This window comes from Anomaloglossus baeobatrachus, chromosome 3 (assembly GCF_048569485.1).
Source record: "Anomaloglossus baeobatrachus isolate aAnoBae1 chromosome 3, aAnoBae1.hap1, whole genome shotgun sequence".
NCBI lineage: Eukaryota > Metazoa > Chordata > Amphibia > Anura > Aromobatidae > Anomaloglossus > Anomaloglossus baeobatrachus.
In genome coordinates this window covers 576,802,934-576,830,540 of record NC_134355.1, presented here as the reverse complement: position 1 = coordinate 576,830,540, position 27,607 = coordinate 576,802,934, and the positions used below count along the sequence as shown (strand labels likewise).

General features: G+C 49.6%; 1 protein-coding gene across 1 annotated transcript in view; it reads left to right on the top strand.

Moving 5' to 3' along the window:
• ATP1B3 (ATPase Na+/K+ transporting subunit beta 3) overlaps positions 1 to 27,607 on the top strand; it is a 70,115-nt gene that overhangs the window by 16,934 nt on the left and 25,574 nt on the right. Inside the window, exon 2 of the mRNA XM_075340968.1 lies at positions 26,726 to 26,854. Within this exon, the coding sequence (XP_075197083.1) occupies positions 26,726 to 26,854 (129 nt within the window). The remainder of the gene's footprint in view (positions 1 to 26,725; positions 26,855 to 27,607) is intronic.

The window sequence follows — 27,607 nt, the reverse complement described above, 5'->3', positions numbered from 1 at the left end:
ATGAGCAGTTCTGGGTGTATATTCCTAATCCCTGCCTAACCGTCCCTGTATACACTAGCATAGATAAAGAGATCATTAGAAAAACTATTTCGAAAGATCTTTTACGCTAATGAGCGAGGGGACTAGTCTCATAGGCGTTGCTTCCCTTGGCTAGTCAGCCCCATTAGCATGTTAGTACACCCCTGTGGGTGTGCTAACATGCTAATAAATACGCAGCGTCAAAGGATGATCTTAGGCTAGGTTCACATTTCCGTTGTTTTGCATCAGCCACATGCGTTGCTTGACGCTTGTGACTGATGCGTTGTACAACGGATGACAAGAATTAGAATTCATTGTCGGACTCCGTTGTAAAAGAGAGAGCGATCAGCTGATCATTCACAATAGCCGTCCGGCTTGAGCGAACAGATGATCTCTCGGCGGCCGGCTAATGAGAGCGATCAGCTGATCGCTCACAGCAGCCAGCCGCCGGGTGATCAGCTGATCGCTCACAGCAGCCGGCCGCCGGATGATCAGCTGATCGTTCGGCCGCCGAGAATGTGTGGGGGAGGCGGAGTGCGGGGTGGGTGGAGCAGAGTGGGGAAGTGTCGGACCCCCTGCACACGTAGCCAGGGTAAATATCGGATAACTAAGCAAAGCACATTGCTTAGTAACCCGATGTGTACCCTGGTTACGTGTGCAGGGAGCCAGAGAGAGCATGCGCAGCGAAATCCTACGGATTGCGCTGCTCAAAAAAAACGTTACAAGCTGCATTCCTGCCGCCCGGTGGTCAGTTGTTCCACGACTGATCAGTCGGGCGGAGGATGCAAAGCAGTGTCATCACTTACAATCCGCTGCTCATACAAGTCTATGGGAACAACGGAATCCGACAAACTGATTCCATTGTTTACCAGAGCCGCGGATTGTGACTGATACAAATTGACAGAAATGTGAACCTAACCTAACTCGCCTCTCCGCTGCCATCTGGGGATTTCGGCTCAATGCGCATGACCCCGGAGTTTGGGTCTTGCGCACTACTTCAGTTTGAAGCCAGGACGCGTACACCCAGCTTTATAGTGCACATGACCGAAACTCCAGGGTCATGTGCACTGAGCCGAAACCCAGTGTCTGACGCAATGTCGGTGGAGAGGTGAGTGAGATCCTGACACTGCACATTTATTAGCATTATAGCACACCCACAGGGACTTACTAATATGCTAAGGGAGCCAACTAGCCAGGGGAGCTAACGCCCAGGGGACTAGTCCCTGGCCTCATTAGCATACTGTAAGATCTTTAGAAATACTTTCTCTAAAGATCTCTTTATCTATGCTAGTGTATACAGGGACGGTTAGGCAGGGATTAGCAATATGCACCCAGGACCGCTCGTGGTTCTGGGTGCATATTGGACCGGACAGGTTCCCAATAAGAACGAATGCTAAATCTTCTGTAGTGAAGTTGTTGGGATATTTGGTATAGATCGCCCTATGCCGCAATGTCGGCCTATTGCGGGTGGCTGGGATCGCATTATGATCTGTAGGGATTCAAGCCCATGAAAATATCCAACTCATTCTGATGACTTGCTTATTGCAATGCGATCTCATTCAGCTGCATCATGCTGCGGTGTAACGGCTGCACAGTGATCTTTGGTTACATAACATATCATGTCGCGGCCATACAGTAGTCATCATCTAGCCTCCAACAATGACTGGTACAGAGGGGAGAGGACCCTACCCTCACATGCTTAGAATCTACAGGGTAATGGGGGATGAGATGGTGGGTCGGGGGGTTGGAGCAGCCTCAAAGTTACAAATGTTGGAGACAATCTGATGTGTTGAGGCACTGAATCCTAGAGGATCATTTCTTACCTGCTTGGTAATATTGGTGCATAGCATTGCTTTTCTTTTCTTTCCCTTCTCACACCTTGCAAATATTTGTTGCTGAATTTCAACTGTGAATTTAAAGCTACATTAATACCTTTTGCCACTTTGTTTCCCATATTTAAAGGGAATCTGTCAGCAGGCTTTTGCTATGCAATTTGAAGACAGCTGTAGGGGTTAACACAGAGATTTCTGCCATGCCTCTTTTACACTCTGTGCAGTTATTTACCTGAAATGTTTGTTTTAGCTTCAGAAGATTATGCATACTAGGTAAGCTTGTCCAGACTGCCCCCTGTGATTAAAAGCTCACTGTGTATGGACATTGTATAGATAGATCGTGGTGTTGACTGGGGCAGCTTTCTAATTTCTGTTAAATCTTAAGACAGATTTTTTTTTTTTTTTTTTATATATATTTTTTTTTACCGGCTGCAATGAGTAATCTAAGTGATACATCGTTAGATTCAGGGTTTCTTTGTCTACATCATGCTGCTCTCAGATGAGGAAGCAGAACCCTAGAAGTTTCCCTTTTAAGGCTGGAGTCACACTTGCGTGTGACTCGGAGTATCGGATCGCATTGCCCGGACCGGCTGGCTTCTCTTCTGCCAGGAGCGGCTCCGCTGTATGTATTTCTATGAGCTGACCCATTCCTGTCAGGAGAGCCGTGGCTGGTCCGGGCAGTGCGATCTGATACTCGCACGAGTCACATGAAAGTGTGACTCCAGCCTTAAGGGTGTATCTGGGACTTAGAGAGGTGGAGGAGTGCCTAACCACTAACTGGCAGGTGGTTGCTAACTACCTGCCTGTTGTGCCTGGCACTACTCACTGCTGGCAACGAACAGTCCCAGACAGCGATGGTGGATTTGTCAAGAGCAGCAGCTTCTCATATGCTCTGCTCTGTAGAGAGGGGTAGAACTGCTGACATCATGCTTATTGACAGCTGGCTTCCACTCTGCCTAACTGGGGGAGCCGGCTGTCAATCAGCATAACGTCGGGTGCGCCGCCCCGTCTACATTGTGGATGGCAAGCTGCCACTCTGTTGTCGAGACATCAGTGGAAGCTGCAGAATCGCCGGCAGTAGCGGTCTGTGACCATTCCGCGATTGCAAAGAATGGCGCCGGGCACAACAAGCAGGTAGGTAGCAACTATCTGCCTGTTTAGTTCTTAGGCACATATTTATTTATTTTTTAATCCTGGATTTACCCTTTTCAGGCTAAAATCTGGACATTGATCTCCTTGTCTGGGGAGATCTGTGTACATGCACAGAAAATGCTGGCTAGTTCCCAAGAGACTGGCTTAGTCCTCATTCAGTCCTCAGTATTTTGCATCATTGTTTGTATGCCAAACCCAGGAGTGGGACTTAGGCCCTTTTCATACGTCAGTGATTCTGGTACGTTTGTGCTTTTTTTTTTTTTTTTTTTTTACGTACCAGAATCACTGAAATACGCAGACACATTATAATCAATGGGTCTGCACACACATCAGTGATTTTTCACTGAACGTGTCTGCGTGCAGTGTACACGCGTGTCCGTGAGTCTGCACGGAGACAAGTCCATTTTTTTCTGGCATCACTGATGACCCACGGACCATACTATGGTGTGATCCGTGAAACATGTACCAGAAAAACACTGACATATTAAATAATAAACATTTTCAACTCCCCTTTCCAGCGATTTTGTTTTTTTTTTTTTTTTTGTGCAGCCTCCACTCTCTGCAGCTCCTGCCCGGCTCATGAATATTCATGAAAGCAGGAATAGCCGACCCGGAAGTAGCTGCAGAGAGCGGTGGGAGGACGCTGCAGAGCCGAGGAGTTCAGCACCATGGTCAGCAGGAGCGAAGGCAGGTGAGTAATGTCCATTTTCAATCACTGATTGCACATGGACAACTGGACAACCCATGTGTGCCGTGAATCACGGAACACGGAGGGACATGTGCGGGTTTAACACGTCAGTGTTTTTCAATGACGTGTGAATGGGGGCCTTACAGAGAGGAACTATAATTAAAAGACTGACACCTGTTCTGTGTTTGAGACATTCCTAATTTTGGAGTACAAATACGAATGTGTGAATGAGGCCTTAGGGCATTTTACTATGCCAGAAAAGTGAACGTGTTTTCACTGAGGAAAAGGAGAAGGCTGCTGCCACACATCTTAGGCAGTGGCTTTTTGTCTTCCCTTAGGCCTCATTCACGTGTTGGTATTTTCATATCAGTATTTTTATATCAAAACCAAGATCTCCAAAACAGAGAACAGGCGTCAATCTTTCAATAGTTTTCATCTGCGCGTTCCACTCCTTGTTTGACATTTGACGTGGGTGAGAGCTTAACATACAAGGTTCAGGTGTTTTTAAATGAATGGTGTCAGATCCTTCTGTCCATCCCAAATCATTGGTTAATAGAAAAATTCTGCACATTAGGTGGTTGGTGGCATCGACCGACTTTAACGTATACGGCGGGTGCATGGCTAAACCTGAATAAGCCTACCAAGATATCCGCAGACCATGTCTGTGCCTCCTCGCACTGTGGGATCTGTGTATCTCCAGATGCATTCTATTATGAGACGATCCCGACATTCGTCCCTGTTAGGCTACGCTCCCACAATCGCTCTTTGAGCTCTTGATGCTGCAGAATTTCTACACTTTTTATTTTACTTGCGTTTTTTCAATGTGTCTTTTTGACGCTGCGTTTTTGTTTTTTTTTTTTTTTTGTGCAGCCTCCACTCTCTGCAGCTCCTGCCCGGCTCATGAATATTCATGAAAGCAGGAATAGCCGACCCGGAAGTAGCTGCAGAGAGCGGTGGGAGGACGCTGCAGAGCCGAGGAGTTCAGCACCATGGTCAGCAGGAGCGAAGGCAGGTGAGTAATGTCCATTTTCAATCACTGATTGCACATGGACAACTGGACAACCCATGTGTGCCGTGAATCACGGAACACGGAGGGACATGTGCGGGTTTAACACGTCAGTGTTTTTCAATGACGTGTGAATGGGGGCCTTACAGAGAGGAACTATAATTAAAAGACTGACACCTGTTCTGTGTTTGAGACATTCCTAATTTTGGAGTACAAATACGAATGTGTGAATGAGGCCTTAGGGCATTTTACTATGCCAGAAAAGTGAACGTGTTTTCACTGAGGAAAAGGAGAAGGCTGCTGCCACACATCTTAGGCAGTGGCTTTTTGTCTTCCCTTAGGCCTCATTCACGTGTTGGTATTTTCATATCAGTATTTTTATATCAAAACCAAGATCTCCAAAACAGAGAACAGGCGTCAATCTTTCAATAGTTTTCATCTGCGCGTTCCACTCCTTGTTTGACATTTGACGTGGGTGAGAGCTTAACATACAAGGTTCAGGTGTTTTTAAATGAATGGTGTCAGATCCTTCTGTCCATCCCAAATCATTGGTTAATAGAAAAATTCTGCACATTAGGTGGTTGGTGGCATCGAGCGACTTTAACGTATACGGCGGGTGCATGGCTAAACCTGAATAAGCCTACCAAGATATCCGCAGACCATGTCTGTGCCTCCTCGCACTGTGGGATCTGTGTATCTCCAGATGCATTCTATTATGAGACGATCCCGACATTCGTCCCTGTTAGGCTACGCTCCCACAATCGCTCTTTGAGCTCTTGATGCTGCAGAATTTCTACACTTTTTATTTTACTTGCGTTTTTTCAATGTGTCTTTTTGACGCTGCGTTTTTGTTTTTTTTTTTTTTGTGTTTTCTAATTTTAAAATAAAGCTGTTTTCGAAATTTCCTGGTATTGCATTCTTCGATACGGATTACATGTTATACGGATTATATTACACATCAAAAATACATGTAGGTAAAGGAAACTGTATTCTTCACCTTGTACCGTACACGTGCGGGTATAGGCAGAGACCTGTCAATCCAGGGTCGGAGAAACATCCGGGGGCCCAAATACTCTACAGCGCAGCTCGCTACCTGATGTTTTCTCTGAAATGTCGGCCATACCTGGCTGTGATCATGGAGCCAGTGCCTGATACATGCGGTCCTATCCATAGATCTCATGTGTCAGCTGTCAGATTTCCTTCCAAGAGTAAAGGCCGCTTTACGTGCTGCGACATCGCTCCAGCGATCTCGTTGGGATCACGGAATTTGTGATGCACATTCAATCGCTTTAGTGATGTCTTTGCGTGTGACACCTATGAGTGATTTTGAATTGTCGCAAAAACGGTCAAAATCGCTCATTGGTGACATGCCCCCCCTATTCTCGAATATCGCTGCTGCTCGGTGTAAGAAGTAGATCGTCACTCCTGCAGCAGCATACATCGCTATTTGTGACACCGCAGGAACGAGGAACCTCTCCTTACCTGCGTACGCCAGCAATGAGGAAGGAAGGAGGTGGGCGGGATGTTACGTCCCCGCTCATCTCCGCCCCTCCGCTTCTATTAGGCGGCGGTTCGGTGACTCTGCTGTGACCCTGAACGAACCGCCCCCTTAGAAAGGAGGCTGTTCGCCGGTCACAGCGACGTCGCAGGGCAGGTATGTGCGTGTGACACTGCCGTAGCGATAATGTTCGCTACGGCAGCGATCGCCATATATCGGCCGTACAATGGGGGCGGGTGCTATCACGCTCGACATCGCTAGCATCGGCTAGCGATGTCGCAGCGTGTAAAGCGGCCTTAAAGGGAACCTGTCGTCAGAAATTTTGCACTAAACCTAAAAGATGCCCCCTCTGCAGCTCCTGGGCTGCATTCTAGCAAGGCTCCTGTTCTTGTGCCCCCTTTCAGACCAAAATAAATACTTTATAAAGTGGTATCTTTTTTGTATTCAAATCTTGATAGTGGTACACGGAGGCGAGCTCTCTGGTGTCCGTTAGTCTGCCTCCTGCCGCTTTAGGCCGTCCCCCATCACGCAATTTCATACCTCTGGAGGCCGGCCAGTGCGTCCGAGGTCTCGCGCATGCGCCGTGCCACTCTAGCGGGATTTGATTTTACATGTTGTGTGTGTTTTGTTTTTTTTTTTTTTTTTTTTACTATGTACGTCGGTAGCTCCTCTCCGCGTCTCCTCCTGATCGCTGGTGTCCTGCTCCGCTCCTCCCATCTATTTCCTGATCCAGGGCAAGATGGGAAAGAGGTGACGTGAGGTAAGCTGGCCAGCGCTTGCGCAGAACATTGGAGGCGGCGGTGAAAGCGCGAGCACAAGATTATGGAGGGTACTTGCTGATGAAAATCACAGCGCCGCCCATAATCTCTTGCCTGCGCAACACGTCGCCAGTGGTCACACTGTGCACATTGCACAGTCCCGCTAGAGTGGCACGGCGCATGCGCGAGACCTCGGACGCACTGGGCGGCCTCCTAAGGTATGAAATTGCGTGATGGGGGACGGCCTAAATCGGCAGGAGGCAGACTAACTGACACCAGAGAGCCCGCCCCCGTGTACCATTATCAAGATTTGAATACAAAAAGGTACCACTTTATAAAGTAATTATTTTGGTCTGAAAGGGGGCACAAGAACAATAGGAGCCTTGCTAGAATACAGCCCAGGAGCTGCAGAGGGGGCATCTTTTAGGTTTAGTGCAACATTTCTGATGACAGGTTCCCTTTTTAAGGCTTTTATTCTGTGGTCTTTAGGTGGCCACATTTACTGAGTCCGTCAGTCAATGCACTATGACTGTCTGGGAGCTTGTGACTTTTATCTCTCTGAGCTCCTCTAGGCTGATTTATGACCACATCGAAGTGGAATGTGCAGTGAAACAAAGCCTGTAAAAGAGAAACTGCCAAATTTTAATGACACCCTATTGTGTACATTTATTTTCGCCCTTAATACTTTTAACATGAGAAAAAAAATTAGATTTCAAACCGTGACCAACCTCTTTAACCCCTTTCACATACATGTTCCTAAAAAGTCGTCTCCCTGCCTTTGATGTGTGCTTGCATGCCGAGCCAGCATCTTTCCCTACACATGATCTTGTTTAACCCCTTCACGACCGTACAAGTACATCATAGGTGGTCTGTCCCTTAATGTAGGCTCACGTGTTTCCCCGCACGTCTGCTATTCTGATCGGCCGACATGTGAAGCGAACAGGCGCTGGTGAATTGAAGATCCACCCGTGCCTGTTAACTGATTAAGTCCCACTGTCATTTTCTGACAGCAATGGTGTTTAGTGTGCGTCAACCCCGCCCCTGAGACTCAGTTACGGAGTGCTTGTGGGTTATCATGTCAGTCAGGGGTCAGCTGATGAACCCTAGCACTGGCATTCACATGAGATCAGCATTTCTGCTGTACAGAGCAATCTCAACGCACTTGGAATTTTTTTTATTCCCTTCCAGTATACTATATGGTTAAAAAAAAAAAAAAAAAGCATTCAGAAGTACAACTTGTCCCACAAAAACAAGCCCTCATACAGCTATATGGCCAAAAAAACCAAAAAGTTATGGCTCTTGGAAGAAGGGAAGAAAAAAAAGCGGAAAATCACCTGTGGGTAAAGGCGTTACATTGGGTAATGTTGGGCTGCATTCACATGTAGCGGTGATGCTGTGGCTTGTACCTGCAGTAGCTCTGTGCCGCTGCAGTCATCGTGCACATGAATCAAGCCGCTGACCAAATCTTCCACTCCCATATGTTTTTAGCTCTATAATCCCACGCATTCACAGCCTGGTGAGGTTGATGGGATTGTGTAATGCTGTGTTTCTCCTGTGGTGGCGCTGTATAGGGATAGAACACTTGATGCTGATATCTGACGATCTGAGGGGTAAGAAGCTCCATGACGAGAAAACTGTTACTGGAAAGGGGAGTCGGGGAATTTACCACAGGTATTCTCCTCGCTGGGATCATTCACAGCGCACCGCTTCCTAGAATCCCGACTCCTCCACCTGTGCCCCACTATTCGCCTTGGTCTTTGGCTGTCATCTCCTTGCAGTAAATGATGGGTCACGAGCTATTGCCATAAATTGTTGAAATTGCTCCAGGGAGGCAGCGTTTGTCCCGAAGATGACTAAAGTCCGGCTGACGGAAACTCTGGAGCCAGGCTATACTGTGTGATGACAGACGCACTAAGCTATGTAGTGATTACATTCCCATACCCGGGCTCATAAGTACATGGCCTACAGCAGCCCTGCACCACCAAATGTGATCCGCAGCACCGATTATTTATAGTGATATACAGTGCTGGCCAAAAGTATTGGCACCCCTGCAATTTGGTCAGATAATACTCAGTTTGTTCTTGAAAATGATTGCAATCACAAATTCTTTGGTATTATTATCTTCATTTAATTTGCTTGCAATGAAAAAACACAAAAGAGAATGAAACAAAAATCAAATCATTGATCATTTCACACAACTTCAAAAATGGGCCAGACAAAATTATTGGCACCCTTAGGCTATGTGCGCACGTTGCGTAAAAACATGCAGTTACGCTGCGCTTTGTAGCGCAGCGTAACTGCATGCGTCCTGCGTCCCCTGCACAGTCTATGGAGACTGTGCAGGGGCCGTGCGCACGTGGCGTTTAAGAGCGCAGCGCTTCGGCTACTGCCGAAGCGCTGCGCAAAAAGAAGTGACATGTCACTTCTTTCCTGCGCTTTGCCGGCAGCTCCTGCTCTGTCTATGGCAGGAGCTGCAGGCAGAGCGCATAGAATCGGCGCTCACTACGGACATTTCTGCAGCGATCTAAAGCGCACATGTGCTCTTCAGATCGCTGCAGAAATTTCTGCAGGGCTTGTACGCAACGTGCGTACATAGCCTTAGCCTAATACTTGGTTGCACAACCTTTAGCCAAAATAACTGCGCACAACCGCTTCCGGTAATCATCAATGAGTTTCTTACAATGCTCTGCTGGAACTTTAGACCATTCTTCTTTGGCAAACTGCTCCAGGTCCCTGAGATTTGAAGGGGCCTTCTCCAAACTGCCATTCTGAGATCTCTCCACAGGTGTTCTATGGGATTCAGGTCTGCACTCATTGCTGGCCACTTTAGTAGTCTCCAGTGCTTTCTATCAAACCATTTTCTAGTGCTTTTTGAAGTGTGTTTTGGGTCATTGTCCTGCTGGAAGACCCATGACCTCTGAGGAAGACCCAGCTTTCTCACACTGGGCCCTTCATTATGCTGCAAAATTTGTTGGTAGTCTTCAGACTTCATAATGCCGTGCACACGGTCAAGCAGTCCAGTGCCAGAGGCAGCAAAGCAACCCCAAAACATCAGGGAACCTCCGCCATGTTTGACTGTAGGGATCGTGTTCTTTTCTTTGAATGCCTTTTTTTTTCCCTGTAAACTCTATATTGATGGCTTTTCCCAAAAAAAGCTCTACTTTCTTCAGCGCTCTATTGGGAGACCCAGACGATTGGGGTATAGCTACTGCCCTCCGGAGGCCACACAAAGCACTACACTAAAAAGTGCAAGGCCCCTCCCCTTCTGGCTATACCCCCCCCGTGGTATCACGGGTTCTCCAGTTTTCAAGCTTTGTGCGAAGGAGGTCAGACATCCACGCATAGCTCCACAGATTTTAGTCAGCAGTAGCTGCTGACTATTTCGGATGGAAGAAAAGAGGGCCCATATAGGGCCCCCAGCATGCTCCCTTCTCACCCGTGGATGGTGTTGTAAGGTTGAGGTACCTATTGCTGGTACAGGGGCTGGAGCCCCACATGCTGTTTTCCTTCCACATCCCCTTGTAGGGCTCTGTGGAAGTGGGATCCTGCCGGCCTCTAAGCTCTGACGCCGGGCTCCATCCACAGACCCAGTTGAACCTGATGGATATGGAGCAGGAGTACAATCAGGGACATGGCCCTGCATCATACAGGTACTCTGTGTCCCCGGCAGGCACAGACACACTCCGGGCTGGCTGGGTGTTGTAGTGCGCCGGGGACCGTAACGTTGGAGTTAGTGTTCCTACAGTTTACTGGGGGACTTTGTGTTGTGGGAACGCAGCGCCGACCCCCACTGGATCGGGCGGCGCTGCTGTGACTTGTGGTGCGCCGGGGACACGCCGACCGCGCTTTTACGGCGGCGGCGTTTATAAATCCAGTCCCCGGCTTTTGCGGCCTAGCTCCGCTTCGTTCCCGCCCCCACCCTGTCAATCAGGGTAGGGGAGAGACGCTGTTTCGCAGCAGCGACGAGGGCTGGAGCCTGATTTACATGCTCCAGCCCTCTCACTAGGCACAGAGGGAAGCAGGCTTCCCGCTCTTAGTCAGGAACGCCCAGGGCCCGCCCCCCCTCCTCTCCCAGGACGCCGGCAGCCATTACATGCAGTCTGGCTGGAGGAAGGACGCAAGGCTCTGGGAGACCTGGACTAGGGGGCTTTTGGAGAACACACACCCGCTCTTAAGCGGGCGGTAAGCGGCATTTCAGCTGGCCCCTCTAGTGCCTCAGTGTGTATTAGTGTACTGTGTCACCAGATATATATATTTAGTTATTTCTTGCACTGTGAGGTCGCTTCCTGGCTAGACCCCAGATCGCTCTGAGGAGGCAGCAACATGTCATCCACAAAACGCAAGGCTGCCAAGGCTAGGGCTGTGTACACTGCGTGTGCTGCATGTGGGGCTGCTCTACCAGCAGGTTCCAAAGACCCCCATTGTGTGCAATGCTCAGATCCGGTGCTGCTTCGCCAGCCGGAGTCCGGAGGGGTAGTGACCCAGGCTGAGACGCTTGTAAGTCCTGCCCCGGTGTCAGGGACAGACTTTGCAGTTTTTGCTGATGGAATGTCTGTGACTATGGCAAAGATCCTTGAAACTTTGCAATCCATGTCTGGGGCTCAGTCTATGGACACGGCGAGGTCTCTGTCCTCTAATCCCCCTCAGTTGGAATTAGTCCAGACTGCAAGGGGGTCCCCGGCTTCCCAGGCTGAGTATTATGACTCAGATGATAGCCCCAGCCACCCTAAGCGAGCTCGCTGGGAAAGACCCTCAACGTCATCACACTGCTCAGGGTCTCAGCGCAATCAGTCGCCCTGTGATGCGTCTGAAGAGAGTGATCAGGAGTCTTATCCTGGAACCCCTCTCAATCTGGATACCCCGGATGGGGACGCCATGGTAAACGATCTTATCTCAGCCATCAATAGACTGTTGGATATTTCTCCCCCAGCTCCTTCTGCAGAGGAGGCAGCTGCAGAGCAGGAGAAGTTTCGTTTCCTCTATCCCAAGCGTAAATTGAGTGCTTTCTTGGATCACTCTGACTTCAGAGAATCAATCCAGAAACACGACGCTCATCCAGAAAGGCGTTTCTCTAAACGTTCTAAGGATACACGTTTTCCTTTCCCCCCTGATGTGGTCAAGCGCTGGACCCAGTGTCCAAAAGTAGACCCCCCGATTTCCAAACTTGCAGCTAGATCCATAGTTGCAGTGGAGGATGGCGCTTCACTTAAGGATGCCAATGACAGACAGATGGACCTTTGGTTAAAATCTGTCTATGAAGCTATCGGCGCGTCGTTTGCTCCAGCATTCGCAGCCGTATGGGCACTCCAAGCTATTTCAGCTGGTTTAGCAAAAGTGGATGCTATCATACATCCAGCGGCGCCGCAAGTGGCGTCCCTTACCTCGCAGATGTCTGCGTTTGCGTCTTACGCTATCAATGCGGTCCTAGAATCTACCAGCCGCACCTCAATGGCGTCCGCCAATTCGGTAGTTTTGCGCAGAGCCTTGTGGTTAAAGGACTGGAAAGCAGATGCTGGTTCCAAAAAATGTTTAACCAGCTTGCCTTTATCTAGAGATAGACTGTTTGGCGAGCCATTGGCTGACATCATTAAACAGTCCAAGGGTAAAGACTCTTCCTTACCCCAGCCCAGATCAAGCAAACCTCAGCAGAAAAAATGGCAGCAGAGGTTTCAGTCCTTTCGAGGTTCGGGCAAGACACAATTCTCCTCGTCCAAAGGGACTCAGAGGACGCAAAGAGTCTCAGATTCCTGGCGGGCTCACGCACGCCCCAAGAAAGCAAATGGAGGAACCGCTTCCAAAGCGGCTACCTCATGACTTCCAGCCCCCCCCCCTCCGCATCTCCGGTTGGGGGCAGGCTCTCCCGCTTTTCCGACATTTGGACGTCACAGGTCAAAGACCGGTGGGTGACAAACATTTTGTCTCGCGGGTACAGAATCGAGTTCAGTTCTCGTCCTCCAGCTCGGTTCTTCAGAACCTCCCCACATCCAGACCGAGCAGATGCCCTGCTGCAGGCGGTGGACTCCCTAAGAGCGGAAGGAGTAGTGGTTCCTGTACCGCCTCAGGAACAAGGGCGAGGGTTTTACTCCAATCTCTTTGTGGTTCCAAAAAAGGACGGCTCGTTCCGTCCTGTTCTGGATCTAAAGCTGCTCAACAAACATGTGCACGCCAGACGGTTCCGGATGGAAACCCTCCGCTCTGTCGTTGCCTCAATGTCTCAAGGAGACTTCCTTGCCTCAATAGACATCAAAGATGCTTATCTCCACGTGCCAATTGCTACAGAACATCAACGTTTTCTACGTTTTGTGATAGGAAACGACCATCTTCAGTTCGTAGCTCTGCCATTCGGTCTGGCGACAGCCCCCCGGGTCTTCACCAAGGTCATGGCGGCGGTGGTAGCAGTCTTGCACTCTCAGGGACACTCGGTGATCCCTTACCTAGACGATCTACTTGTCAAGGCACCCTCTCAAGAGGCATGCCAACTCAGTCTACATGCTACGCTGGAGACTCTACAGACGTTCGGATGGATCATCAACTTTCCAAAGTCGAATCTGTCACCGTCACAGTCGCTAACGTATCTTGGCATGGAGTTTCATACTCGAGCAGCGAGAGTGAAGCTTCCGCTGAACAAGCAGCGGTCCCTACAGACAGGGGTGCAATCCCTCCTTCAAGGCCAGTCGCACCCCTTACGGCGCCTCATGCACTTCCTCGGGAAGATGGTGGCAGCCATGGAAGCAGTTCCCTTTGCGCAGTTTCATCTGCGCCCACTTCAATGGGACATTCTCCGCCAATGGGACGGGAAGTCAACGTCCCTGGACAGGAAAGTCTCTCTTTCCCAGACGGCCAAGGACTCTCTACAATGGTGGCTCCTTCCCACCTCATTGTCTCAGGGAAGATCCTTCCTGCCCCCATCCTGGGCAGTGGTCACGACAGATGCGAGTCTGTCAGGGTGGGGAGCAGTGTTTCTCCACCACAGGGCCCAGGGGACGTGGACTCCGCAGGAGTCCACCCTTCAGATCAATGTTCTGGAAATCAGGGCAGTGTATCTTGCCCTACTGGCCTTCCAACAGTGGCTGGAAGGAAAGCAGATCCGAATCCAGTCGGACAACTCCACAGCGGTGGCATACATCAATCACCAAGGAGGGACGCGCAGTCGGCAAGCATTCCAAGAAGTCCGGCGCATTCTAATGTGGGTGGAGGACACAGCCTCCACCATATCCGCGGTTCACATCCCAGGCGTAGAAAATTGGGAAGCAGACTTCCTCAGTCGCCAGGGCATGGACGCAGGGGAGTGGTCCCTTCACCCGGACGTGTTTCAGGAAATCTGTCGCCGATGGGGAGTGCCGGACGTCGACCTAATGGCGTCCCGGCACAACAACAAGGTTCCGGCATTCATGGCGAGGTCGCGCGATCAAAGAGCTCTGGCGGCAGACGCATTAGTTCAAGATTGGTCGCAGTTTCGGCTCCCATACGTCTTCCCACCTCTGGCACTCTTGCCCAGAGTGTTACGCAAGATCAGATCCGATTGCAGCCGCGTCATACTCGTCGCCCCAGACTGGCCGAGGAGATCGTGGTATCCGGATCTGTGGCATCTCACGGTCGGTCGACCGTGGTCACTGCCAGACCGACCAGACTTACTGTCCCAAGGGCCGTTTTTCCATCAGAATTCTGCGGCCCTGAACCTGACTGTGTGGCCATTGAGTCCTGGATCCTAGCGTCCGCAGGATTATCTCAAGGAGTCGTAGCCACAATGAGACAAGCTAGGAAGTCAACGTCTGCTAAGATCTACCACAGAACGTGGAAGATTTTCTTATCCTGGTGCTCTGCACAGAGAGTATCCCCTTGGCCATTTGCATTGCCTACCTTTCTTTCCTTCCTGCAATCGGGGTTGGAAAAGGGCTTGTCGCTCAGCTCCCTTAAAGGGCAAGTCTCGGCACTATCCGTGTTTTTTCAGAAGCGTCTAGCACGTCTTCCTAAGGTGCGCACGTTCCTGCAGGGGGTCTGTCATATTGTGCCCCCGTACAGGCGGCCGTTAGATCCATGGGATCTGAACAGGGTACTAGTTGCTCTCCAGAAGCCGCCTTTCGAGCCTCTGAAGGAAGTTTCCTTTTCTCGCCTGTCACAGAAAGTGGCGTTTCTTGTTGCGATCACATCGCTTCGGCGAGTGTCGGAGCTGGCAGCTCTGTCATCCAAGGCTCCCTTCCTGGTGTTCCACCAGGACAAGGTAGTGCTGCGCCCCATTCCGGAGTTTCTCCCTAAGGTCGTATCCTCGTTTCATCTTAATCAGGATATATCCTTGCCTTCCTTTTGTCCTCATCCGGTTCACCGGTATGAAAAGGACTTACGTTTGCTAGATCTGGTGAGAGCACTCAGAATCTACATTTCCCGCACGGCGCCCATGCGCCGTTCCGATGCACTTTTTGTCCTTGTCGCTGGTCCGTGCAAGGGGTTGCAGGCTTCTAAAGCCACCCTGGCTCGATGGATCAAAGAACCAATTCTAGAGGCTTACCGTTCTGCGGGGCTTCCGGTTCCTTCAGGGCTAAAAGCCCACTCAACCAGAGCCGTGGGTGCGTCCTGGGCATTACGACACCAGGCTTCGGCTCAACAAGTGTGCCAGGCAGCTACCTGGTCGAGTCTGCACACTTTCACCAAGCATTATCAGGTGCATACCTATGCTTCGGCGGATGCCAGCTTAGGTAGAAGAGTCCTGCAGGTGGCAGTGACACCCCCGTAGGGGAGGGCTGTTTTGCAGCTCTAACATGAGGTATCTCTTTACCCACCCAGGGACAGCTTTTGGACGTCCCAATCGTCTGGGTCTCCCAATAGAGCGCTGAAGAAGAAGGGAATTTTGTTACTTACCGTAAATTCCTTTTCTTCTAGCTCTTATTGGGAGACCCAGCACCCGCCCTGTTGTCCTTCGGGATTTTTTTGTTGTTTGCGGGTACACATGTTGTTCATGTTGAACGGTTTTTCAGTTCTCCGACGTTATTCGGAGTTAATTTGTTTAAACCAGTTATTGGCTTCCTCCTTCTTGCTTTGGCACTAAAACTGGAGAACCCGTGATACCACGGGGGGGGTATAGCCAGAAGGGGAGGGGCCTTGCACTTTTTAGTGTAGTGCTTTGTGTGGCCTCCGGAGGGCAGTAGCTATACCCCAATCGTCTGGGTCTCCCAATAAGAGCTAGAAGAAAAGGAATTTACGGTAAGTAACAAAATTCCCTTCTTTGTCTCATCTAACCAGAGAACATTCTTCCAAAACGTTTTAGGCTTTCTCACTTAAGTTTTGGCAAACTCCAGCCGGGCTTTTTTATGTCTCGGGGTAAGAAGTGGCGTCTTCCTGGGTATTCCACCATACAGTCCCTTTTCATACAGACGCCGACGGATAGTACGGGTTGACACTGTTGTACCCTCGGACTGCAGGGCAGCTGGAATTTGTTTGGATGTTAGTCGAGGTTCTTTATCCACCATCCGCACAATCTTGCGTTGAAATCTCTCGCCAATTTTTTTTTTTTTCCTTCCACATCTAGGGAGGTTAGACACAGTACCATGGGCTTTAAACTCCTTGATGACACTGCACACCGTAGACACAGGAACTTTCAGGTCTTTGGAGATTGACTTGTGGCCTTGAGATTGCTCATGCTTCCTCACAATTTGGATTCTCAAGCCCTCAGACAGTTCTTTGGTCTTCTTTCTTTTCTCCATGCTCAATGTGGTACACACAAGGACACAGGACAGAGGTTGAGTCGACTTTAATCCATGCCAACTGGCTGCAAGTGTGATTTAGTTATTGCCAACACCTGTTAGGTGCCACAGGTAAGTTACAGGTGCTGTTAATTACACAAATTAGAGAAGCATCACATGATTTTTCAAACAGTGCCAATACTTTTGTCCACCCCCTTTTTATGTTTGGTGTGGAATTATATCCAATTTGGCTTTATGACAAATTTTTCTTTTATTATCTCATTGAAGACAAATTAAATGAAGATAATAATACCAAAGAATTTGTGATTGCAATCATTTTCAAGAACAAACTGAGTATTATCTGACAGAATTGCAGGGGTGCCAATACTTTTGGCCAGCACTGTAGATATATATAGATCTATCTGCGGAAATAAGTGGAAGAAACAATGGGAACGGACCATCTTCAATATTGCAATTGTGGGTTTTTGTGTTTTTTGTTTTCTTTTTCCCCATTTGCAAGTAATTAATTATTTTTATTTTTGATTTGTGTTTTTTTTTGTTTTTTTTTTTTCCATAAATGTTTTGGACACTCATGTAATTTTGGAGTCTTACAAAACATGCAATTTGTGTATGTGCGCATGGGCACTGTCACTACTGGGGCGCTAGGTCCTTGCAGACCACATGCTGCCGATGGTTTCGGCGGCCAGGACTACTTGTTACAATGCTCACTGATACAGGTAAAACATATCTTTGTACCGTGTTACATTGCTCACTGAGGGAGACCACCATTAAAATCCTAGTTTTACTGAATTAAAGTTTGACAACTATATACACACGATAGCGCATTCATATCTTCTCTAGGCATCTCCAAACATTTCCTCTGCATGTTCAAGGTCTTAGTCCTCCCACTTCACATAGTCCTGTATATTTCACCACCACCCGGCTCAGCTTTACTACACAATCCATGAAAGTCATCCTGTCCTCATTGCAGTGCGACATCTTCTCCCTCTTAATGCAAATCTGGCTGGACTAGGCTCGTAGCCTACTGACACTTTAGAGACCCCGCCCAGGACACACTCTTTGTCTCACGTACTGCTCTGTCCAGGCCCACTACTCTAAGAGCTATAAGTTCCTAGAGTTCTATTCGCTGACCTTCCTTTTTCCAGACGTCTCTCACTCAGCTGATACCCCTTTCTCCAACATGACCCTGGCAGAACTGTTTGTCTCTTCTCTCTTGATCTCGCTACTGTGGTTCTCAGTCTTTGGTCTCTTCCTAAGAACCCCACTGCGTGTGATGTGCTCCTGAGACCATGGGTCCCCAATTCCAGTCCTCAAGGGCTGCCAACAGTGCATGTTTTCAGGATTTCCTTAGTATTGCACATGTGATAATTTAATCACCTGCCCAGTTGATGATTCCAACACCCATGCAATGCTAAGGAAATCCTGAAAACATGCACTGTTGGCGGCCCTCGAGGACTGGAGTTGGGGAACCCTGCCTTAGACGGGCCTCACACCTGCTATTGCTGCAGGCTCGTCTCAATTTAAACGCTAACAGGAAAGCAGTCCTCTTTGCCTGTTCTCCAACTCCTCCCCTTGGGCAAGTCCCAGCATTAACTGTCTGACCCTGCATCCTGTTGCTGGGCAGACTTAACCTTTCACCCAGCTCTATGCAGACATTTTAATACCTTTCCAACATTGCTAGACTTCACACCTTAGCCTAATACACACTTATGAAACACAATACATTTCACATGACCATGCATAGCATTATGCAGCCAAGCATTAACTCTGTCCTGCAAACCCATATAAACATTACACATCACAATTCACATTGCATCAATACAATTGGTGTCTTTGGGGAAATGCGACAGCCCGTCCACCTTACATCCAGACCAAAAAGACAAACGCAAATGATGACTCAGAGGCCAATGTCTAAAAATACGACCGGTCAAATGCTTCCTAATTGTACCCTATTATAGCCGGCTGGCACTTATAATGGTGCAGGAGCCGAGGAACACATCTACAAATATAAAGATTTGCAGATTACTGCCCTGCAACCTCACCGTTACTCATTTATGTGAAATCTTCCTAATTTTTCATGATGGGGGTTCTTGACTGTAATGTCTCTTGTACTAGTTTCCTAAAATGTCCCTCTGTGATGGACGGAGGGCGAGGCGGGCGACAGCCACTTCACCGCTCCTGCAGACCTCTTCAGCCGACAAGTGACTGATGTGCTGTAACAAGAGGCCGGGTCTCAGCCAAGAGATTACTAGAGAGCGCTGTCCAGAGACCGAAGAGGTGGATGCGATTTCCTTCTCTAGTATATTCACATTATATTTTTAGATTTCCATTATTTTTGGTGGTGGTACTTCTGTCTTCCGCGCTGCATAGAGTGACACAAACATATTTGGCCCATGTGCACTTCTGGCTTCTAATGTGGCCACAAATTCCCACGTTGTATAGCGATTTTTGCAGCGGATCTGCTCAGGATTCACCCTATTTTATATTACTCCTGATTGAGTTGGGTGCTGTTTTAGGGGGAAATCATGGCAGACCCACTTTTTATTTCATAAACCTCTTGTCAGGCGGCGTTGGACATTGTCTGAAATGAGGATGAAGATGCTGTGCCATGTGATTGTCGCTTGGCTGAAATAAAGAGCCATGTGTCCACATGGAAGGGGAAATAAATAAATAATAAAAAAAAAAAGTACCCTCTTCCTTGGAGCAATGACACTTCATTTAGTCACTAGTCATAAATATGTTATTGTCAAAGAAGGGAATTTTGTTACTTACCGTAAATTCCTTTTCTTCTAGCTCCTATTGGGAGACCCAGACGATTGGGGTGTATAGCACTGCCTCCGGAGGCCACACAAAGCATTACACTAAAAAGTGTAAGGCCCCTCCCCTTCTGGCTATACACCCCCAGTGGGATCACTGGCTCACCAGTTTTAGTGCAAAAGCAAGAAGGAGGAAAGCCAATAACTGGTTTAAACAAATTCACTCCGAAGTAACGTCGGAGAACTGAAAACCGTTCAACATGAACAACATGTGTACCCGAAAAACAACCAAAAATCCCGAAGGACAACAGGGCGGGTGCTGGGTCTCCCAATAGGAGCTAGAAGAAAAGGAATTTACGGTAAGTAACAAAATTCCCTTCTTCTTCGGCGCTCCATTGGGAGACCCAGACGATTGGGACGTCCAAAAGCTGTCCCTGGGTGGGTAAAGAAATACCTCATGTTAGAGCTGCGAAGACAGCCCTCCCCTACGGGGAGGCAACTGCCGCCTGCAGGACTCTTCTACCTAGGCTGGCGTCCGCCGAAGCATAGGTATGCACCTGATAATGTTTGGTGAAAGTGTGCAGACTCGACCAGGTAGCTGCCTGGCACACCTGTTGAGCCGTAGCCTGGTGTCGTAATGCCCAGGACGCACCCACGGCTCTGGTAGAATGGGCCTTCAGCCTTGATGGAACCGGAAGCCCAGCAGAACGGTAGGCTTCAAGAATTGGTTCTTTGATCCATCGAGCCAGGGTGGCCTTAGAAGCCTGCGACCCTTTGCGCTTACCAGCGACAAGGACAAAGAGTGCATCCGAACGGCGCAGGGGCGCCGTGCGGGAAATGTAGATTCTGAGTGCTCTCACCAGATCCAACAAATGTAGATCCTTTTCATACCGATGAACTGCATACGGATAAAAGGAAGGCAAGGAGATATCCTGATTAAGGTGAAAAGAGGATACCACCTTAGGGAGAAACTCCTGAATGGGGCGCAGCACTACCTTGTCCTGGTGGAACACCAGGAAAGGAGCTTTGCATGACAGCGCTGCTAGTTCAGACACTCTCCGAAGAGACGTGACCGCTACCAGAAATGCCACTTTCTGTGAGAGTCGAGAAAGTGACACATCCCTCAGGGGCTCGAAAGGCGGCTTCTGGAGAGCAACAAGGACCTTGTTTAGATCCCACGGATCTAACGGCCGCCTGTACGGAGGTACGATATGACACACCCCCTGCAGGAACGTGCGCACCTTAGAAAGTCGCGCTAGACGCTTCTGAAAAAACACGGATAGTGCCGAGACTTGCCCTTTAAGGGAGCCGAGCGACAAGCCATTTTTCCAACCCAGATTGCAGGAAGGAAAGGAAGACAGGTAACGCGAATGGCCAGGGGGATACTCCTTGTGCAGAGCACCAGGATAAGAAAATCTTCCACGTCCTGTGGTAGATCTTAGCAGAAGTGGACTTCCTAGCCTGTCTCATGGTGGCCACGACCCCTTGGGGTAAGCCTGAAGACGCTAGGATCCAGGACTCAATGGCCACACAGTCAGGTTCAGGGCCGCAGAATTCCGATGGAAAAACGGCCCTTGGGACAGTAAGTCTGGACGGTCTGGTAGTGCCCACGGTTGGCCGACCGTGAGATGCCACAGATCCGGGTACCACGACCTCCTCGGCCAGTCTGGGGCGACGAGTATGACGCGGCCGCAATCAGATCTGATCTTGCGTAACACTCTGGGCAGGAGTGCCAGAGGTGGAAACACATAAGGGAGCCGGAACTGCGACCAATCTTGCACTAAGGCGTCTGCCGCTAGAGCTTTTTGATCGCGAGACCGCGCTATGAAGGTCGGGACCCTGTTGTTGTGCCGAGACGCCATTAGGTCGACGTCCGGCACCCCCCAGCGGCGGCAGCTTTCCTGAAACACGTCCGGGTGAAGGGACCATTCCCCTGCGTCCATGCCCTGGCGACTGAGGAAGTCTGCTTCCCAGTTTTCTACGCCCGGGATGTGAACTGCTGATATGGTGGATGCTCTTTCCTCCACCCACATCAGAATCCGCCTGACTTCCTGGAAGGCTTGCGGACTGCGTGTCCCTCCTTGGTGGTTGATGTATGCCACCGCTGTGGAGTTGTCCGACTGAATTCGGATCTGCTTTCCTTCCAGCCACTGCTGGAAGGCTAATAGGGCAAGATACACTGCCCTGATTTCCAGAACATTGATCTGAAGTGTGGACTCCTGCTGAGTCCACGTCCCTTGAGCCCTGTGGTGGAGAAAAACTGCTCCCCACCCTGACAGACTCGCGTCTGTCGTGACCACTGCCCAGGATGGGGGCAGGAATGATCTTCCCTGTGATAATGAGGTGGGAAGAAGTGCAGAGAGTCCTTGGCCGTCTGAGAAAGGGAGACTTTCCTGACCAGGGAAGTTGTCTTCCCGTCCCATTGGCGGAGAATGTCCCATTGAAGTGGGCGCAGATGAAACTGCGCGAACGGGACTGCCTCCATTGCTGCCACCATCTTCCCAAGGAAGTGCATGAGGCGCCTTAAGGGGTACGACTGACCCTGCAGGAGAGACTGCACCCCTGTCTGTAGTGACCGCTGCTTGTCCAGCGGAAGCTTCACTATCGCTGAGAGAGTATGAAACTCCATGCCAAGATACGTTAGTGATTGAGTCGGTGCCAGGTTGGACTTTGAAAAGTTGATGATCCACCCGAAAGTCTGGAGAGTCTCCAGCGCAACATTCAGGCTGTGTTGGCATGCCTCTTGAGAGGGTGCTTTGACAAGTAGATCGTCTAAGTAAGGGATCACCGAATGTCCCTGAGAATGCAAGACTGCTACCACTGCCGCCATGACCTTGGTGAAAACCCGTGGGGCTGTCGCCAGACCGAATGGCAGAGCTACGAACTGGAGATGGTCGTCTCCTATCACGAAACGTAGAAAACGTTGGTGCTCTGTAGCAATCGGCACGTGGAGATAAGCATCCTTCATGTCTATTGATGCAAGAAAATCTCCTTGAGACATTGAGGCAATGACGGAGCGGAGGGATTCCATCCGGAACCGCCTGGCGTTCACATGCTTGTTGAGGAGCTTTAGGTCCAGAACAGGACGAAACGAGCCGTCCTTTTTTGGAACCACGAAGAGATTGGAGTAAAAACCTTGCCCTTGTTCCTGCAGAGGAACAGGGATCACCACTCCTTCTGCTTTTAGTGAGCACACCGCTTGCAGAAGGGCATCTGCTCGGTCGGGATGTGGGGAGGTTCTGAAGAACCGAGGCGGAGGACGAGAGCTGAATTCTATCCTGTACCCGTGAGACAAAATGTCTGTTACCCACCGGTCTTTGACCTGTGGCAGCCAAATGTCGCAAAAGCGGGAGAGCCTGCCACCGACCGAGGATGCGGAGGGATGAGGCCGAAAGTCATGAGGCAGCCGCCTTGGAAGCGGTTCCTCCGGTTGCTTTCTTGGGGCGTGAATGAGCCCGCCAGGAATCTGAGCTCCTTTGCTCCTTCTGAGTCCCTTTGGACGAGGAGAATTGTGTCTTGCTGGAGCCTCGAAAGGACCGAAACCTCGACTGCCACTTCCTCTGTTGAGGTTTGCTTGATCTGGGCTGGGGTAAGGAGGAGTCCTTACCCTTGGATTGCTTAATGATTTCAGCCAATTGTTCACCAAACAGTCTATCTACAGATAGTGGCAAGCTGGTTAAACATTTTTTGGAAGCAGAATCCGCTTTCCATTCCTTTAACCACAAGGCTCTGCGCAAGACAACAGAGTTGGCAGACGCAATTGAGGTACGGCTTGTAGAGTCTAGGACAGCGTTGATAGCGTAAGTCGCAAACGCAGACATTTGCGAGGTTAGGGACGCTACTCGCGGCACTGCTGGACATATGATAGAGTCCACCTGTGCCAGGCCAGCTGAAATAGCTTGGAGTGCCCACACGGCCGCGAATGCTGGAGCAAACGACGCGCCGATAGCTTCATAGACAGACTTTAACCAAAGGTCCATCTGTCTGTCATTGGCATCTTTAAGTGAAGCCCCATCTTCCACTGCAACTATGGATCTAGCTGCAAGCCTGGAGATTGGGGGGTCCACCTTTGGACACTGGGTCCAGCGTTTGACCACGTCAGGGGGAAAGGGATAACGTGTATCCTTAAGACGTTTGGAGAAACGCTTATCTGGGTAAGCATGGTGTTTCTGGACTGAATCTCTGAAGTCAGCGTGGTCCAGAAAAGTACTCAGTTTAGGCTTGGGATACCTGAAATGGAACTTCTCCTGCTGTGCCGCTGCCTCCTCTGCAGAAGGGGCAGGGGGAGAAATTTCCAATAGACTATTGATGGCCCCTATAAGGTCATTTACCATGGCGTCACCATCAGGAGTATCCAGATTGAGAGCGGTTTCAGGATTAGACTCCTGATCCCCCTCCTCTGTCTCATCATGTAGAGACTCTTCTCGCTGAGACCCTGATCCGCGTGATGACGTGGAGGGTCTCTCCCAGCGAGCACGCTTAGGCTGCCTGGGACTGTCATCTGAATCAGAGCCGTCAGGCTGAGATGCCTGGGACCCCCTTGAAGCCCGGATTAACTCCAACTGAGGGGGACCGGGGAACATTGCCGCAGCAGTGTCCATGGACTGAGTAACTGGCCTGGCCTGCAAGGTCTCTAGGATTTTTGTCATAGTGACAGACATCCTGTCAGCAAAAACTGCAAACTCTGTCCCCGTCACCGGGACAGGGTTCACCGGCGACTCTGCCTGGGGCACTACCACCATAGACTCCGGCTGACGAAGTGGCACAGGGACCGAACATTGCACACAATGGGGGTCATTGTAACCTGTCGGTAGATCAGCCCCACAGGCGGCACAAGCAGCGCTCACAGCCTGTGTCTTGGCACCCTTGCGTTTTGCAGATGACATGTTGTCTTCTCCTCAGAGCAATTGGGGTATACAGCCAAGAAGCGACCTTACAGTGCAATATATCTATATATATATGGTACAGAGAAAAAGTACACAAATATAACACTGTGGCACTAGTGGGGCCAGCACTTAAGTGCTGCTTACCGCCCGCTTAACGCGGGTGTCCAGAAATCCCTTGTCTGGGTCTCCCAGAGCCTGTGTCCGTTCTCCAGCCAGACCGCATGTAGGAATGGCTGCCGGCGTCCTATGGAGAGGGGCGGGCCCTGGGCGTGTGCAGACAAAGAGCGGGAAGCCTGCGTCCCACTGTGCTCAGTGAGAGGGCTGGAGCATGTAAATAAGACTCCAGCCCTCGGCGCTGATGAATCGTACAGCGTCTCTCCCTTGCCCTGATTGACAGGGTGGGGGCGGGAACGAAGCGGAGCAAGGCCGCAGAAGCCGGGGACTAAATTTATAAGCGACGCCGTCGTAAAAGCACGGTCGTCGCTAAGTCCCCGGCGCACTACAAGTCGCAGCCGCGCCGCCGCTCTAGGGGCGGCCGGCGCGGCAGTCCCCCAACACATAAAGTCACTCAGAAAACTGTAGTGACTATAACCCCAGCGCTACTGTCCCCGGCGCACTAGCACACCCAGCAAGCCTGGGGTGTGCGTGGCCTGTACATACGGGGACACAGAGTACCTTAATGTCGCAGGGCCTTGTCCCTGAACGGTACCCAGCTCCGCATCCAGCAGGTTCCATGGGTCTGTGGATGGAGCCCGGCCTCAGGGCTTGGGGGCCGGTAAGATCCCACTTCCTCAGAGCCCCTCAGGGGGATGGGGAAGGAAAGCAGCATGTGGGCTCCAGCCTCCGTACCCGCAATGGGTACCTCAACCTTAACAAACACCGCCGACATAAAGTGGGGTGAGAAGGGAGCATGCTGGGGGCCCTAGTATGGGCCCTCTTTTCTTCCATCCGACATAGTCAGCAGCTGCTGCTGACTAAACAGTGGAGCTATGCGTGGATGTCTGACCTCCTTCGCACAAAGCAGAAAACTGGTGAGCCAGTGATCCCACTGGGGGTGTATAGCCAGAAGGGGAGGGGCCTTACACTTTTTAGTGTAATGCTTTGTGTGGCCTCCGGAGGCAGTGCTATACACCCCAATCGTCTGGGTCTCCCAATGGAGCGCCGAAGAAATCTGATTTTTATTTATTTATTTTCTTTGGGTTTCTTTTTAACTTTAGTATTCAAGACAAAACCATGAGTGGAACAATCAGAGAAGTACAAGGTCAAGTTCCCGCGATCATGATAGGTTGAGATTTTTGTGAACCTTAGCTTACTTGCGTTTTATACATTGCATTTTTGCACTTGTTTTTTACGCGTTTTGGTTTTTTTGTTTTTTGTTCGTTTTATGTGTCACACTTGACAAGAATAAAAAGCTTTATTTAACTTGCATGTGTCTTTTACAGCTAGATTTTCCACATCTAAAGGGGGCTTTACACGCTACGACATCGCTAATGCGATCTCGTTGGGGTCACAGAATTTAGCAATGCCGTTGCGTGTGACACCTATGAGCGATTTTTGCATCGTTGCAAAAACGTGCAAAATCGCTCATCGGTGACATGGGGGTCCATTCTCGAGTATCGTTACTGCAGCAGTAACGAAGTTGCTCCTCGTTGCTGAGGCAGCACACATCACTCCGTGTGACACCGCAGGAACGAGGAAGCTCTCCTTACCTGCCTCCCGCCCGCAATGGGAAGGAAGGAGGTGGGCAGGATGTTACGTCCCGCTCAGCTCCGCCCCTTCGCTGCTATTGGGTGGTGTTTCAGTGACACAGCTGTGACGCCGCACGGACCGCCCCCTTAGAAAGGAGGCAGTTCGCCGGTCACAGCGACGTCGCTAGGCAGGTAAGTAGTGTGACGGGTCTGGGCGATGTTGTGTGCCACGGGCAGCGATTTGCCTGTGTCGCACAACAGATGGGGGCGGGTACCCACACTAGCGATATCGGTACCAATATTGCAGTGTGTAAAGTGGCCTTTACTCTTCTCTCCCCATTCAGAATATGTGCTCTTGGCTGAGCGCGTGTGTGGGGGTCAGGAGGGGCACATGTCCGCTGTGGGGCCCATGGTTCTGTATTGTAAGCTGGCCGTACACATGAAATGGCGGAGCTGCACTTCCAGTGGATGTGCTCGGGAGCCATTACTGTGGTAAAGGTGGAAAGCAGCGAGCTCAGCATTATTGTTGTAGGTTTATATAATGGCAGTGAGAGGAAATACCTGAATAAACTTTACACGGCTCTGAGAAGTGCATGTTCGCTCCACGATACCACGTCTCTCACTTCCACGCCTGGCGTTGGGAATGTTTGGGTTACGTGTCCTTTCTATAAACTGTGTAAATCACGTTTACTAGCTGCTTGTCTGTGATCATGGAGAAGTAACTGTGCTCTGTTCCCCTCCACAGCTCTGATCCTGCTCTTCTACCTGGTCTTCTATGGCTTCCTGGCGGGACTCTTTACCCTGACTATGTGGGTAATGCTGCAAACACTGGACGACTCTGTGCCCAAGTATCGGGATAGGGTTCCCACCCCAGGTAATGCTCGTAACACAGAAAAACATACTGTCATAACATGTAATCAAAGGGTGCAGTGCTAACTTCCTAATTTCATTCTCCTACTGATATATATATATATATATATATATATATATATATATATATATATATATATATATATATATATATATATATATATATAATATATATATATATATAATACACACACTTTTTTTTTGTTTTTTTTTTTTTTTTTGAGTGCCCCTGCCAAAATTTGTAGTTTCCCCCCCACTCAAAGGCAGGTGTTCAGGTATTTAGATTGTTAGCACATGGTATATGCAGGCAATGCACATCTTCATATGGGTATCAGGCATCACGTGGCATTGATGTGCATGTCGTCCAGGGTATGTCGCGCTGCCTTCCTACTTTCATACAGAGAGGCACTGTGCTCCACACAAACTACCGCATTAAAGAATAGTATTGGCTCCCATCCTTCTCTCACACCTAGTGTCAGCTGGAAAGCAATCTACAAAACTGCTGCTCTAAGCTTGGAACAACCCCCCTTTAAAATATTGCTGCCTCCTTAAAATTTATAAATATAAAAAAAAAAATAGTTTTCTTTGAGGTAAAACATTTTTTTTTTTTTTTAAACTGGTTGAGAAATGTTTTACCTCACGAAAATACTCATCTTTGATCCTATGCTATCTGTGCACACTATTATTCCAAGATTTCTTTATTTTAAAATGAACTTTATTCATGGGACACCCCTCTAAATGTTTTTGTCAGGTTAAT